The sequence below is a fragment of the Papaver somniferum genome, chromosome 8 (assembly GCF_003573695.1).
Source record: "Papaver somniferum cultivar HN1 chromosome 8, ASM357369v1, whole genome shotgun sequence".
Lineage (NCBI taxonomy): Eukaryota > Viridiplantae > Streptophyta > Magnoliopsida > Ranunculales > Papaveraceae > Papaver > Papaver somniferum.
Genome location: NC_039365.1, coordinates 167,637,620 through 167,652,604, shown reverse-complemented (window position 1 = coordinate 167,652,604; position 14,985 = coordinate 167,637,620). Strand labels below are relative to the sequence as shown.

Below are 14,985 nucleotides of genomic sequence, written 5' to 3'. Positions count from 1 at the left end.
TTCAGCTGTGAAAATTTCTATTAATTTTTCCACTTACATTACTCAAATTAAAAACTTGTAAGATGAACATACACTGGTATTCCTCTCCCAACAAAAAGATTATCAGAATAAGATCAGTAATATTAACATTTGAACAGGCAAACTTTATTATTGTCAACTCTGCCATGGTTCTGCATCAGTTTCTTTTGTCCTTCGTCATCCTTGACACAATCTTTAGACTTATCTGTGTCCTACACAGGACCTTCCTGCAAATAAGACCCTAAAAGGCTAAAACCTTCCATAACAGATCTTTACAGGATTTTTACAGCTTCGAGAGGAAAAATCATCGTGCTGATGTAATTTGTTGCTGGTGATGCTGCTATTGAATCTCCATCTTCCATGGTTTTGTTGTTGCAACGGTGTTTCTTTTCAAGGTTGGGGTTTGGTTGGTTTCTGGATGGAGGCGCAAATGAAATGCAGCAGAAGAAAACCATCCTACTTATAAGGGTCATGATGCATATCTGTCCGTCTGATTTAGGTTTAAACTTATTATCTGTGGTGAACCGTGAAGATTATGGTCTACTTGTAAGTTCTCGAGTTAGAATTGTGAATCGGAGGTCCATGAGGAAGATTCAACCTTAAGACAGTTTCATTTAAACCAACAGGGGCTAGCACAGTTAGCCACGAGCCCGACTCTCATATTTGAGGTTTGGTGGATCAAGTTGGCGCTTAAGTTACAAGTACAATGAACAATACATACAATACTCGTGCTGTGAAATTTTAATTACTCCTTGCAAAAGCCTTCCAAATCAATTATGCTAGTTAGCTAACTAAACTGCAGAGAGTTAAGAACAATGTTGTCGAAATGCTCAAATGTCTAGCCAATTATCTTGTTCCAGTCATGTTCATTTACATGTCTATTTTGTGATTGATCTCAAACACTATGTGTAAGTTAGTGGGCTTTTCTGGTGCCATTCTGCAGTTGATATACATCACTTGTTACCAGTTGTTAGGAGAATCTGAATCATACTAATACTAGGCATGACACAAGTTCTGAAATCCCATGTACTCCTTATGCTGAATCTGTTTGACCATGTTGGATATTCCAACCCCACCTGTTAGAAAACAATACAATATGTCAAAATTATGAAGTATTGGGGATACTTGCTACATACAGTAAATAGATGATCACAGACCAACAATGTGAAGATAAGCAAAATGATTCTCGCGTACACGCACCTAGTAGAAATGCGCTCACAAAGAATAATGTGACTAGGAGGAAGACAATGAGAGATGCCCTTCCTAGTGCAATGATCAACTTCCTTACTACATATTGGCCTGCTACAGCGGAAACAATTGCAACGGCTAGAAAGTACGCAGCTGCCAAAGAAACCAATAAGAATGTAAAGCAATTATCACTGATGTTACAGCAAATACAATTAAATGTTACGGAAATTATCTTACCAAGCTGGACTCCAGAACAGAAATATACAAGTAAAAGAGTTTAAGTGATTTGGTTTTGCTCACAATAAGGTATTGGAAAACGCTTTAGAAGGTAAAATTCTATAACAGACATAGACGAGGAGAACATCATGGCAAAGGAGGCTGTGGCACTAGCAACCTGCATTAAAAAAATTCATTAACTTGAGCGCTGCAGTGTGATTGGGATATATACCAAGTTTATTAGAAGATGCTGCAACCGGTTACAATCAAGAAACAACAGAGCTATAAAGCTAAGAGAGATTTCCATTGTGGCAAGTGTTATACATAATGTGAGTATGAACCTCCAGAAGTCCCTTCTTTTGTTTGCACGAGAAATAAAACAAAGCGGATGAAAAAAGGAATGGTCATATGCACCTGAGGAGGTACACCAATCTGCAAGAACATAGGACCCAAAATGAAACCTCCGCCAAGACCTAGAAGCCCACCAACCATACCAGCGAGTACACCAAGAAAACAGTAGAGGACTAGCTGATGTACTTTCAATTCAGTACCTGCTTCTCCCATAGGCTCGAGCACCTTCTTTCCCTTGTGAAAGCAAACTGCCTGGTACAAAGTAACTCCTACTGAAACAGGGATCTGAAGGAAACCAAATGCAACATTTGAGCTTGCGCGTGGCTAATTGCAACGGTGAAATATATTCAATTACGGATACCTAACCTGCATTGAGCTCAGAACCCAGTATACTGTTGAACAGGTTGTTGTACGTATCTGCGGAGCACGTGCATGCAATAGTCCATTGGTGAGAAAATCATTCAATAGAGCCAGTAATGGGTTAAACACATGAGTAACCACAAACCTGCAGGATTTGCATCACAAGGAATGAGACCCAGACAAAGACAAGAACACCAAGTTCCTTCCAGTAGACATTCTTAAGAACAGGCACCTGCATATAGGTGAAACAGCTTAGTCATGGACGTAGAGAGATGGAAAATTTAGGTTGTCCCGTGTCCTATTAAATGACCACCTCATTGGCCTTTTTCTGAACGGAATTGCTGGCATCACTTGGTTGACGATTCTGTTCCACTTCTTCACTTCGAACATCTGGTGCAACAGGGAACGAATGTCTAATCAAACAGGAACTCAATAAGCCATCTCAATGCTCTCTCACCCTAGTCATTGACATATCAAGGATTTACATACCATTTAATTCGATACGTGCAGCATCTTCCTGAACCTAGGGGATGGAGACGAGTTCAAATCCACATTGAGAATTTGCATGGCAAAATAGAATACTTATGCAATGGGCTAAATTAAAAAAACTACCTTCTTCGCTATTGTTTCCTTTTTCCATAACTGTGTGCCCTTCAAGAGCATCATAGCTGATGTGCCTGCAGATTCCCCATCACTTATAAATACCATCAATAACGCATACTCGGAGACAAGAAAAATGCAATTCGATACGCTTCTTACCACTAAAAAGAACAATTAGAAGAACTGTGACCATCCAATCCGCTAGGATCCCACCTAGACCTACACCGATACTAATTCCTAACATGAGCATCGGTTGTATAAGCACCGCCAAATTGTAATCGATTACAGGCATTTCAAGTGTTGGATGCCTTCTCTTAAGGTTGCAGTAAACAGTTGAAGCAGCAGTACCCATTATCATACCTGACCATAAAATCAAATAGTAAAAATGCTGTCCTTATAGTTCCTGAAAACAAAATTGTAACAACCAAGTATAACACTCTTACATTTAGATATTGGGACAGAGGACTTCGCATCAAATCCGATAACTAGAATAAGCATAGGAACGTAAATTCCACCACCACCCACTCCTCCTACACTCCCAAATGCTGATGCAATAAATGCAATAATTGAACCAACTACGATCCGCCATCCAAATCTCATTTCCTACAAACCCCATTCCATAAAGATCAAATTTCACAAATCCTGGCTTTTGTACCAAAATTCGGAGAAACCAAAGTGACTAAATAAACAAAAGAAAAATTATCGTGAAACATGAACTGGATCAAAGTATACGGACTCACCGGCCATAAATGCTGGTAATCTGATCGTTTAGACTTTGCCGAAGCATACTTTTGTTGAGAAAAGGAAGTATCCATAAGTTTAGTCGTAGTGCCATTGTTGTGACTTGATAAGCTCTCAAGTTTGAAACTTTTATCTGCAGAAACAACCACACACGATAAAAAGAACACTGTGATAATCGTTACTATTGCTAATGATTTACAACTGATAAATCCTTGTATATCTCTGATAATTTTAGACATTGGATCTAAGTTTCATAAATATAACTAGTGATAAACCCTAAACTCCCTCTCTCATCGATAAATAAGAAGAGGATTACAGTAAACAAAAAGATTGTGTTTTCGTTATGAGCTCAAAAATTGCTAGTGTTCCCCATAACAAACGTACTAGTAAAAGGTGCTTTCACACACCTAATTATCCAACCGCAAAACATAGCCTTTTTCTCCAAACAAAGTTGGGGGTAGGCTAGAAATGACACCAAAGATATTAAGCCAAATTTATCACACACCTAATTGTCCATCTGCTTAAAATGAGTACGTGCCTATACCCATTATGATATAGGAGGTACGAAAATGGTAGTACGATCAAACGAAACGAGCCACAGAAATAACATTGTTGATGATAATGCTGACCCTGTGGGAAATCTGGTAAATGGATCTTGCAACATTTAATTTCGGGATGAGACGGTATTGTGTCATTTAGAAAATACTCCAGATTCTACGCATACTTTTAAGGGTTTGTTACGACTTAACTGAATACGAGTTTTACTCTCAAACTCAGGAATTGACTACACCCTGACTTTAGGGTTTAGTATTTAGGGTTCAGATCGTAAGTATATACATCTTAAACTTTCATCCTTTGATGGCTAAAATCTCATACAATATGACCACACCAAGTCGTCGTTTCTCACTTGTTTTCATTCTTCTTTCGGTTTTAGTTCATGCGGACGCTAATGGTAATGGTGGTTTTAGTGTTCATCTAATCCATCGTGATTTCTCACCTAATTCACCATATTACAACTCACTAGAGACACATCATGATCGAGTTCAGACTGCTATTCGTCGTTCCATTAGTCGAACTAATGGTGTCTCCAAAAGATCATCATCAGTGGCTTCCTTCCCAACTAATGCTAATCAAAATGGTAATATAACAACAACTCTAAATGCTATTGGTGGTGATTACTTAATGAATATATCTATTGGAACACCTCCTCGTCAGCTACTTGTTTATACTGATACTGGTAGTAGTATTACATGGGTGCAATGTAAGCCATGTCAAGATTGTTATGAGCAAAATGAACCACTCTTTGATCCAAAAGAATCTTCATCTTACAAAAATATTCATTGTTTGACACCAGTATGTTTCAAACTAGGTGAATCTATGTCTTGTGAAAATAAATTATGTAAATATGATATTGGGTACGGAGATAAGTCTTCCTCAACAGGTCACCTAGCATTTGAAACACTTACATTTGATTCAACAAGTGGTAGACCGGTTAAAATTCCACAGTTTGCAATAGGTTGTGGTCATAGCAATGAAGGTTTTAAAGATGTATATTCAAACGGTATGATTGGTCTTGGTACTGGTAAACTTTCTTTGATTAGTCAGGTAGGTGCAAAGATTGATTCAAAATTCTCTTATTGTTTAGTAGATGCTGATATTGGTTCAAGTAAGTTCAATTTTGGTAGTCATGCTGAGATTACAGGAAAAGATGTCGTTTCAACTCCATTTATAACAGTAGAAGATGGTCTATATTATCTAACACTTCAGGCTGTTAGTGTTAATGACAAAAGGATTCCATTCAAAAGCAAGGAAGAAACTGATGGACAAGAAGGTAACATCGCCATTGATTCAGGAACAACATTGACGCTTCTTCCAGAAGAAATGTATTCGGATATTGTATCCGAAGTTAAGAAAGCAACAAATAGTGAAGGTTTTATTAGTTCGGAAACAGGCTTGTTATGTTTCAAGGCAGATAAAAATACAAAGTTTCCAAGCATTACATTCCATTTTATGGGTGCCGATATTAAACTCCAGGATGGAAATTCTTTTCTTTCTACCCCGGATGGTGTTTGTTTAACTTGCCATTCTGCAAGTGATGGTGATGCCCTCTATGGAAACTTAGCTCAGATGGATTTCCTCATTGAATATGATCTCAAAGACAAGAAGGTTTTTTTCAAGCCGACTGATTGCAGCAAGAATAAATAGGTGGAGTTCAGTAACTACAACTAGCTAGACCAATGTTTATTTATGTTATTATATTGAATTTCATGGTGTTTAATTTGTATTATTGGAAATCATTTTTGCTGAGTTAGATGAAATCAATCAGTATCTTAAATGTTTTATTAGTTTTATATTTGTTGCATCTCTCACGGTGTTATGCTATCTAAGTTTTTGTCTCCCAAGAACACATTATATCCATCCCATTCATCATAATAGTGAAACAATGAAGTGTGAAACTTTATACTACTTGAATTGGTTTCTATCCCGACTATTAACCCACTGCAGTTTCCTCCAACGTCTTATATGCTAATCCTTGAATTACCTTGATATTGTTTACTTCCTTTACTCCTACCACTCATAATATGAAATGAAATGAGAAAAACATATATATTTCCTGGAACGAAAAAGTGTTCTTATGTATAAATGAAATGTATTCACTCTTAAGGCAATGATACAACTCATTACCGACCCTGTTAGGATAATTCTATATTGTTCTAGTAGTCATTCATGTAAATGTTGCTTCCCGAAGGGTTCTTGAAAAATAGAAAATCAAGCATGGCTGCAGGAGGGTTACATGGAAAATAGGTGTGCATACAAAGCTGAAACTGAGATGATGATATGGCCTTATGATATAAACAAGCAATTACGTACATGACCGTGATAACTAGGGGTGTGCAACGGATGGACGGTTGCGGATTAGGGGTCACCCGCAACCACACTGTTAAAGTTGCGGATTTGAAAAATTGAACCGTGATCGGTCTAATCATTCGCGGATTTCACATCCACGGATCAACGGATAATACAGACCGAATACGGATAAACCACGAATTTAGTCCAAAGAAAAAAAAGAGTAAACAAACAAAACCGGTGAGGGAATTTTTGAACATGCTATGCCAGACATTTCATCAAACAATTTGCGTGCATAATAATGAAATGAGAAATTTGCACTGTTATGACGACGAAGTAGCCCAAAAGTGCTGAAGTCAGTGTAAATGCAGTAGTCATTTCATACGAGTCTAGTGTCAAAAGTTCAAGTAAGTGTATTTCAGTGAATAAGTAACAAAGAGTATAGGGTATCACCTCCTGATAGCCTGGTTACAATCGATAGAAAGATTCTCGAGCTACTTAAACTTGTGACTTATTTGCGAGTCAAGATCTCGCCTTACTTTATTAGTTCTCTCAGTTATAAAAATCCATTCTCTTTTTATAACCAGTGATGGCACCCGCCGGAGGCTCATAAGCTTTGTTTTGACGGGCTTTACCGGTACTAATTTTATTAAGTTCCCTTAAAATTCTAGGGTAAATTCGCGGATTTACAAAACCAACCGCAACCAAACCGCTAAACCTTGCGGATTTGGAAATTCATTCATGTCCGGTTCATAGACTCTTGTGGATTGGTTTTCATCCACAATTTTGTGTACGGTTGCGGATGAAATCCACGATTCCGAATTTTATGCACACCCCTAATGATAACATTTCTGCGGTAGTTGTGGGCCTTATGGCAATTACGTAAACGTCACCCATTTACGTTTTTATAATGGGCTTGGACTAGTCGCAGAAACTCTCTTCACACTATGAACACCTGTTACTCTGCTAGAGAAACTTATGAGTTATGATGCTACCTTGAAGAAAACAAGTGTGTTAGCTGACTTATCTCTCACCGGGTTATGTGGTGACTGGTGCGTTTGAGATCCTATTTTTTATTTGTTTGTTAATTAAATTATTTATTTAGATTATACTTCGTTAATTTTTAGTTTGTTAAAAATAATGAGTGATGTGTTGCAGTGGAAATAATAGGAAAAGAGAAAGAGGTAGAGAAGGAGAAGAATTTGGTATTGATAAAGAGGCATCAGGATATTACATACACATAATGTTCTTTATATACATGTAAGGGAAAAACCTAGTCATCTAATGGACCGCACATCCATGGGCCATAGGCCCTATAACACTCCCCCTTGTGCGGTTCAACAGTGGAACTCCAGATGTAGTGCTTCACATATAGTGCTTCGAATGTAGTTCTTCAAATGTCGTTGTCTCCTTGATGACTTGTGCCAAAATCAATTTCCTTACTAAAACTTTGACAAGGACAAACCCAGTGGGATAAAACCTTGGTACAACTCTTCACATGTAGTACTTCACATGTTGTCTCGTACTTTACATGTAGTTCATCACATGCAATACGATTTTCAAAGATTGACGAGCCTAGGTTAATTGCCTCGTTAAAACTTCGTCAGGAAAACCCATAGGGACAAAACCTGAACTAAAGAAAAAGAGTACAATACTAATCAAACTTAGAACATAGTTGGACTCCAATATGTTGCCTCAGTAAAAAACTTGACAAGGAAAACCCAGTGGGAGAAAACCTTGACAGAGGGAAAAGAGTTCAACGTGACAGATGCAAGTAAAGGTGATCTATTGCAGATGATCACTTGCTTCACAACCCTTAAGGCAGAAAATCCTCGTGGGAAAGACAATAGCCTTAGTTGGGAAATTACATTTTCGGTGTTTGTTGTTGTCTCATTAAAAACCTTGCCGAGCAATAAAACCCTGCGGGAAAAGTAACCTCGATGAAGGAAAATAGTTCAACACACCATTAGATGCTTCCCTTGATGTCAGACAATTTTTATTAGTCTATTGTAGTCAAAGGCAGTTTATCACACATTACTTTAGTGACTTGAATGTTTATAAGACCCTGCTGTTGATTCTGGAAGTTACGTTTCTTAACAGACTTTCGCCATTCATTTCTTTGATTCAGATATTTTCAGTAATACCAACGCGATCTTTATGTCTTCAACGTTCAACATACTTGATGTGTTTAGTGTTGTCTCGCTAAAAACCTTGTCGAGTGACAAAACCCTTTTGGGAAAAACTATTCTCGATCGAAAGGAAAAAGAGTACAACACAACTTCAATTTCGAAGTAAAATATGTTGACATCATATCCTTGGATCCTCCCCCTGATGTCGGCATCTTCCCCTGATTACTTTGAGAGTTGTTCCACACAGTTCCTTTAGTCATGTACTTTTCGAAACTAAATATCGGTAATAACCTAGAAAATAATCTACGATATTTCCCTCTAATTACTTTCGTTGGAGAAGAGATTATTGTTCCTTCATAATCAACAACTTTTGGATAGCACTTTCATTAGCATTACTTTTAATGTCTTTGTAGGGATAAAACAAATTTATGTCAATGGTTACTTTTAAGTACATGATTACGTTCACTATACCATTCCAATGACGCTGCGTTGGCGCGAAGCTATATCTAGCTAACAAGTTCCCTGAGGATGTAAAATTTAATCGAGTACATTATTATACTAAGTACAAAAATGAATCTATTTTACTTAGATATGGGAATTTCATCTCCCAACACATCTTCGTCATATTCCCTTGGGCGAAATGGTTACTTACTTACATTTGAACCTCGACTAATCATGAGAGTGCTATCAAGATGCATGTCTTTGTTAAATTGCCTGACCACTTTAGACATATGCAAACTGGTGGAATAATATACCACAAGCTCAGTATTCGATCGATCTTTCCCTAGATTTTTCATCTCAAATTCGGATTTTAAATAGCTTTTAAGGTCTCTTATTACATCAAGAGTACACATCATGTCTGTACCATCAACATGAATAGCTACAATTCCAAATCAGGAACTTTCTTATGAATACGCAAGGAAAAATAACTTACTTGTCTATCCCCTCCAAATCAAATAGCCACTTACATAGGTATACCACATCTGCCTGATTGCTTGAATCTATAAGTGAGCGTTCTATCTAACTGTAAACGCAATCTGTGGTTTAGAGTTATTTGATTTGGGTAACAAAAGTCTATCAAGTACTTTTGTAAATATCTTCTATCTCTTGATGCTTTCAGAGATATGTAACAACCACATACATATGATGCATTTCAAGTCCTTTTGAAATTACCAAGCTAACTAAGTAGCAGAACTCTATAACGTTCATTACAAGAGAACAATTCCAGGGCTTTGTGAGAAACCTCGCGTCACAAGGCGAGTCTTTGTACTTTAAGACTAGTTTCTTCTTATTTTTCTTTGTGACAAATTAATTATGTATGTCCAATAGGCTTTACACTTGGTTGGTTAGCACTACCACACCAAATACCCATATATTTTCCAAAGAAATAAGTTCTACCTGGATTGTGTAGGCCATATATGTTATTTATTGAATTGAACAATAAGAAGCATGGTTCGATCTCATCGTGCTCCATTTCCTTGAGAAACTATATATAAAAATAATAATTAATATTCTCGCACGATCTTTTCCATTGACTCTTGTTTATTCTCATAATCCTTTAGCATTTCATTGTTCTCTGTAATCATCAAACTTCGGAGCGTCCTACAGTATTGATTCATGGACATAGTCAGAGACAATCAAATGAGATGATTTCATTAATGATACAAATTAGGTTGTTCCTTACTCATCTACTTCCTTTCTAGGTGAGTATTGATCGAACCTGGTGGTCTCTCCATCTTATTTTGTGGGGCCACGACCTTAACTACACTTCCACCAAGTGTAGTTGCAACACCTTAGTCTATGGTGTATATCCTTTATTAAGGATTTGTAACCTCGTAGGTAGGTTTGCAGCTGGTATGTGTGATCTCATCACCTTAGAGACATCAGTGTACACTCTGAAAATCAATTATCACTTCACATTTACATTTGTGGAGTACAAGAATCAATATGAGACACATTTGGGCACACACCACGATAATTCTTGTCGTTCCCTTAGAAAAAAAATTTTCTTATCTCCCCCTAATGACGGGAAGACTTTCTCATTAAAGTGATAACGCGCAAATCTAGTGGTAAGAGATCTCCTGCCAAAAGGTTTAAAATGCGGATAATTGTTGGGAACTCAAATCCAACATAACTAACCAACAATTTTGAAAACCCATCATAGTACGATGTGGAGTCGTAGTGGCACATATATAGTGCAACCAAAAATGCGTAAGTACAAAAATGTTAGGCTTAAATCCAGTTACCAACTGGTACGCAGAAAAGGTTGACTAATATTGGGTTAAAAAAATGAATTAAGTAAAGATGCGTTAATATTGCATATTCCCCAAGAAGTTAAAGGTAGGTTTGTACGCATAACCATATCTTAGACACCATCTCTAACCTTTGATGGTAGCCTCGGCGAGACCATTGGGTATAAGATGCTCTATATTGATCCTATTTAACATGCAATATTCATCAATTCCTTTGGATGTAAATTCTCTATCATTAACAAGGGTGGTGAGCCTTTGCACTTTTCATTGTGTATTATTTGCTAGGACTTTTTACAAAAATTAAACGCATTGTTTGTTGTGAGCAATAACTGATTCAACGCGTTGAATCATCCACCAGAGCCATCAATCACTTGAATGATCCGCATTCTGCATGGATATATGTTCACTAACAATACTTTATTTCTTTGAAGAATGAGTTATCTTTCATTTGCATCTAAGTAAAACAGGATGGTCTCAATCATGTTTTACTAAAGAAAGACTTTGTAAAATGAGTCAAGTGATTTCTTACTTTAAAGCATACTGGGGAGAGGCAGTGCAAATCTATTAACTTTAGAAATCACTAGTTGTGATAGATGTCGTAACTTCACATTCTACTAGTTCATTGTCTTGTACACTCAAATGAAGTGATGTCCGTGTTAGTACTTTCAAAACGGAACATCGTGTCACAACAAATGTTTCTTAAGGTTATGTCAACGTCTTTATGAATCAATCCCAACCGATTCATTGTGGGGGTTAAAATGGATTCAGTAATTCAAGTTCCAGTGATTTACATTTCACTAGATTGACACATTAATTTTCTAAGAATATGCTTCCTTCCACATTCATTAGAAATAATTTATAGATGCAATCAACTCCATTTTCACTGTAAGTTTCCAAAAAGGTAGGCAACAGTTCACGCATGAACACCCTTTGCACTTAACAAGATGTGATTATCCTTTAGTACATACAGAGCTTAGACATTGAGTCTTGAGAGATTTAATAAGTGGTGTGGTCTTATTATGTAACAAAAGTCAGATTCAACTCAATTACTTTAGAATGAATATATGTTACATTTCATCCAGATATATCCCAAGTGCTTTAGAGAATTTATGTCTTGTGGGAATGATGTACTTTCTATTCCATAAGCATAGACATTTTATCTAGTTCAATTAAATAGTCAATTGGCTAGGCAAAGTTCTTGTTGCCATTAAAGTTGATGTGAAAATTGGTTGCTACTATGATGCACACATATATATCAACACCTATGACCAGCTGCATTTCCAACTCTTTCATTTATGATGGGAGCTAGAATTACATCATAGCTTCATCCCATATTCAGCAGATACCTGTACTTTGGTGTCATTATTACTAGGGAGAAAAAAATATATTTTTGTCTCATGATATATATGTCCCTTTTCACATGCTTTATATGAGTCATTACGTCTAACCCTTATTACTTCGGGTATTTTCCATTTTCAATTTTGCATTTAGCTTTTCTTTGAGAAATTTCTTTATCTCAATAGGCCAAGAGAATCTCACTACACATGTCAACCACTTACTTTAGGTTGAACATATTAGTAAAAATAATTAGTTCTCTTGTTGTCATACTTCAACATATACCGGTTCATTAGTATTATAGATGAAATAGATAAATGGGAATTTTCTGACTCATATCATCTTTTGTGAGTTCTTCCACAAAAATCGGAATACATGTGATTTTATTTGAATGTATCTTTTGAAACTGCAGAGAAATTAATAGTCGAGCAAATGGATTACATTCCACGGATCATTCAAATTTTGGGAAAAAAAAAAATCATGTACGCATTAATGGTGTTCAAGTACTTCTAAACCCCAAATAAATATATTTGAATTGAGTTGGTACAACCAATTGAACAAAAGACGTCATTCAACAATTGTCAATGTCATCATATTCAGTAGAACTAAAAATAATATTAAGACCAAAATTCTTAATGAACGAGATCAGCGGTCATGATTTAAATTGATCGTTTACATAATATAAATTTATCTTAAAAGGGGTAAAGAAAAATATATAGAACTAGGTATGTTCTACACACCATATAAATAAGCCCAACAAATTTTCAATGTTAACGCAAACAAATAAAATTAGTTACGTACCTCATGCTTTGGTTCCCGCTGCACGTAGACAAAACCAGGACCAACTTGATCGCGCACCGCGGGTAGAAGAGGAATTTCCTTTCTCCTCCGAAGACGAACAGTGTTTTCACAGAGAAAAAAATTCGTGATTATTCACCGGCGGAACCGTTGAACAGCATAAACATTCAATAGATACATATATTATAAAACGTAATCATGGATCATATACAAATTATATATTATAAAATCCAAATGATATAAGATGTAATCACGGATCAGGATAACAAATATATTGGATCTATGTCAAAATCAAATCATCATAGATTTAATAGCTATTATAAATCTTGAAGAAACGTACCTATACGTAGCCGACAGTACATGAATTATATCATGCAAACGATCTCAATGCCAATATATGAACACCTTAAATCTCTTTAACGAACAGTGGATCCCTTTCCCAAATTGCCTTTCTTCTAGGAAACCAAACAGACGGGCTCTCTCTCCTATATGGACGAATTACTGTCTATGCACTACAACCAATTAATTATGATTGGAATATGACTCTTGGGCTATGGCCCATGGATTAGGCCCTATAACACAATGGTACTTTTTTGTTTTTTTTGAAGCATCACTTTTCTTAAGTATATATAAGATATTTTTGTTTTTGATCGGGAGTAATTTTCTTCACAATTACGGAAATTCGTATCGAAAAGGTTAAAAAAAAATCACAAAATAAGAAAGAAAAACAAAATAACTTAAACGGCCCTGAATTATAACCCCAAAAATATCACTATCCATACACAAAAACTCCAACAAAACAAATTGTTCCCAAAAACCTCATTTAGCATAAGGGGAAATTAGGGGGAGATCCAAAAAAAAATATTCTCATTCTCAGGCCTATAATTAATTTTGGGTACTGTGACACCCTTAATTATTTCCGCGACACCCATAATTATATGAAATTATTAAAAACTTCTGCATGACGGATTATGCATTTGCATGACTGAATTATGCATCAGGGGTATAATTGGCAACTCAACTTGGACATAACATATCTAAAAATCCGCACCTTAGAAATTTACAAATTTTATATGGTTGGAAATCTTTTAAAGAGAGCTACACAACGAGTACAAACAACAATATCAAATTTTTGTTTTTCATGAAAAAATCGGAGGTGATCATCGTTTTAGGCAAAATTTTCGAAAACTTGATACATAACCATTATGCAGCCACCAAAAAGGATGCATAACACATTCTGCAGATGCATAACGAATTATGCAACCATTTTCTCCACTGCATAACAAATTATGCATTTGGATAACAAAGTTATGCATCTATAACAAGTTATGTAACCATTGTTTTGGTTGATTTTAGTGCGTATATAAAAAAATTGATGCATAATGCAGTATGCATCCATATTTACGGATGCATAAAAGATTGTGCAACAATTTTCTCGATGCATGATACATTATGCAGTCATATTTTCGTGACAATTTTTTTTTTTGGTTTCAATACTGACAAAAAATAGCTGCATAACGTGTTATGCAATCATTCTCTGTACTGCATAACAAGTTATGCAAAAAAAAAGGTTGCATTACTTATCATCCACCTACAATAATAGCTGCATAACATGTTATGCAACCATTTTCGGGACTGCATAACAAATTATGCAACAATTTTTTTTAGATGCATAACACCTGCAACACAACCAACTCACACCAAGCTCAGCATCTCGGATTCAAGCTTCAGAGATCCTTCGCAGTGACATCAGTTCCCTATAGTGGGCGTCCTCGGGTGCCGATAGGGTGATGGAGTGTTGGTAATCTCCAAAAGAAAATAACTGGGCCAGCTGTTGAGATGTGGATATTAACATGTAGATATAGATTGGCAAACAATTGGTGCGCCAGTTGTTGAGAGTATAAGTGGAACGTGTCCACCTTCCCACCAAGTCTTATTTCTCTTTTCTACACAAAAGAAAATTTCTTAATTTTCACTTCATCATTTTCGGGTGTTCATGTACAGGACACGGCTTCGGGTAACAAATTTGTGAGAAATATGGGCGATTGAAGAACACAGATGAAGACCTTCTCCAACAGCAACAAGAGATCAGAGATTTGGCTTTACTAGTTGTTTCCATGGGTTTTGAGAGCCTTGTGAAAAATGGTGTT

General features: G+C 36.3%; 2 protein-coding genes across 2 annotated transcripts; one reads left to right on the top strand and one right to left on the bottom strand.

Moving 5' to 3' along the window:
- Positions 1-728: 728 nt before the first annotated feature.
- Positions 729-3,741, bottom strand: LOC113301273 (sulfite exporter TauE/SafE family protein 3-like). Its single transcript, XM_026550041.1, has 12 exons — positions 3,474-3,741; positions 3,177-3,336; positions 2,893-3,093; positions 2,746-2,810; positions 2,623-2,656; positions 2,447-2,523; positions 2,279-2,365; positions 2,140-2,190; positions 1,837-2,058; positions 1,507-1,600; positions 1,219-1,359; positions 729-1,094 (listed from the first exon to the last, which is right to left on the bottom strand). The coding sequence occupies exons 1-12, from the start codon at positions 3,711-3,713 to the stop codon at positions 1,015-1,017; spliced, it is 1,452 nt and encodes a 483-aa protein (XP_026405826.1). The 5' UTR covers positions 3,714-3,741; the 3' UTR covers positions 729-1,014.
- Positions 3,742-4,353: 612 nt separating this feature from the next.
- Positions 4,354-5,724, top strand: LOC113306409 (aspartic proteinase CDR1-like). Its single transcript, XM_026555351.1, has one exon. It carries the CDS (start codon positions 4,354-4,356, stop codon positions 5,677-5,679), a length of 1,326 nt encoding a protein of 441 aa, XP_026411136.1. The 3' UTR covers positions 5,680-5,724.
- Positions 5,725-14,985: the final 9,261 nt, after the last annotated feature.

Excerpts from the sequence above, each read along its gene's own strand:
- LOC113306409 (XM_026555351.1), top strand. The coding sequence starts at position 4,354 with ATGACCACACCAAGTCGTCGTTTCTCACTTGTTTTCATTCTTCTTTCG.
- LOC113301273 (XM_026550041.1), bottom strand. The coding sequence starts at position 3,713 with ATGTCTAAAATTATCAGAGATATACAAGGATTTATCAGTTGTAAATCA. Across the intron at positions 2,524-2,622 it reads TGCACGTATCGAATTAAATG|ATGTTCGAAGTGAAGAAGTG; the intron begins GTATGTAAATCC and ends CTGTTGCACCAG. Across the intron at positions 2,366-2,446 it reads TTCAGAAAAAGGCCAATGAG|GTGCCTGTTCTTAAGAATGT; the intron begins GTGGTCATTTAA and ends ACCTATATGCAG.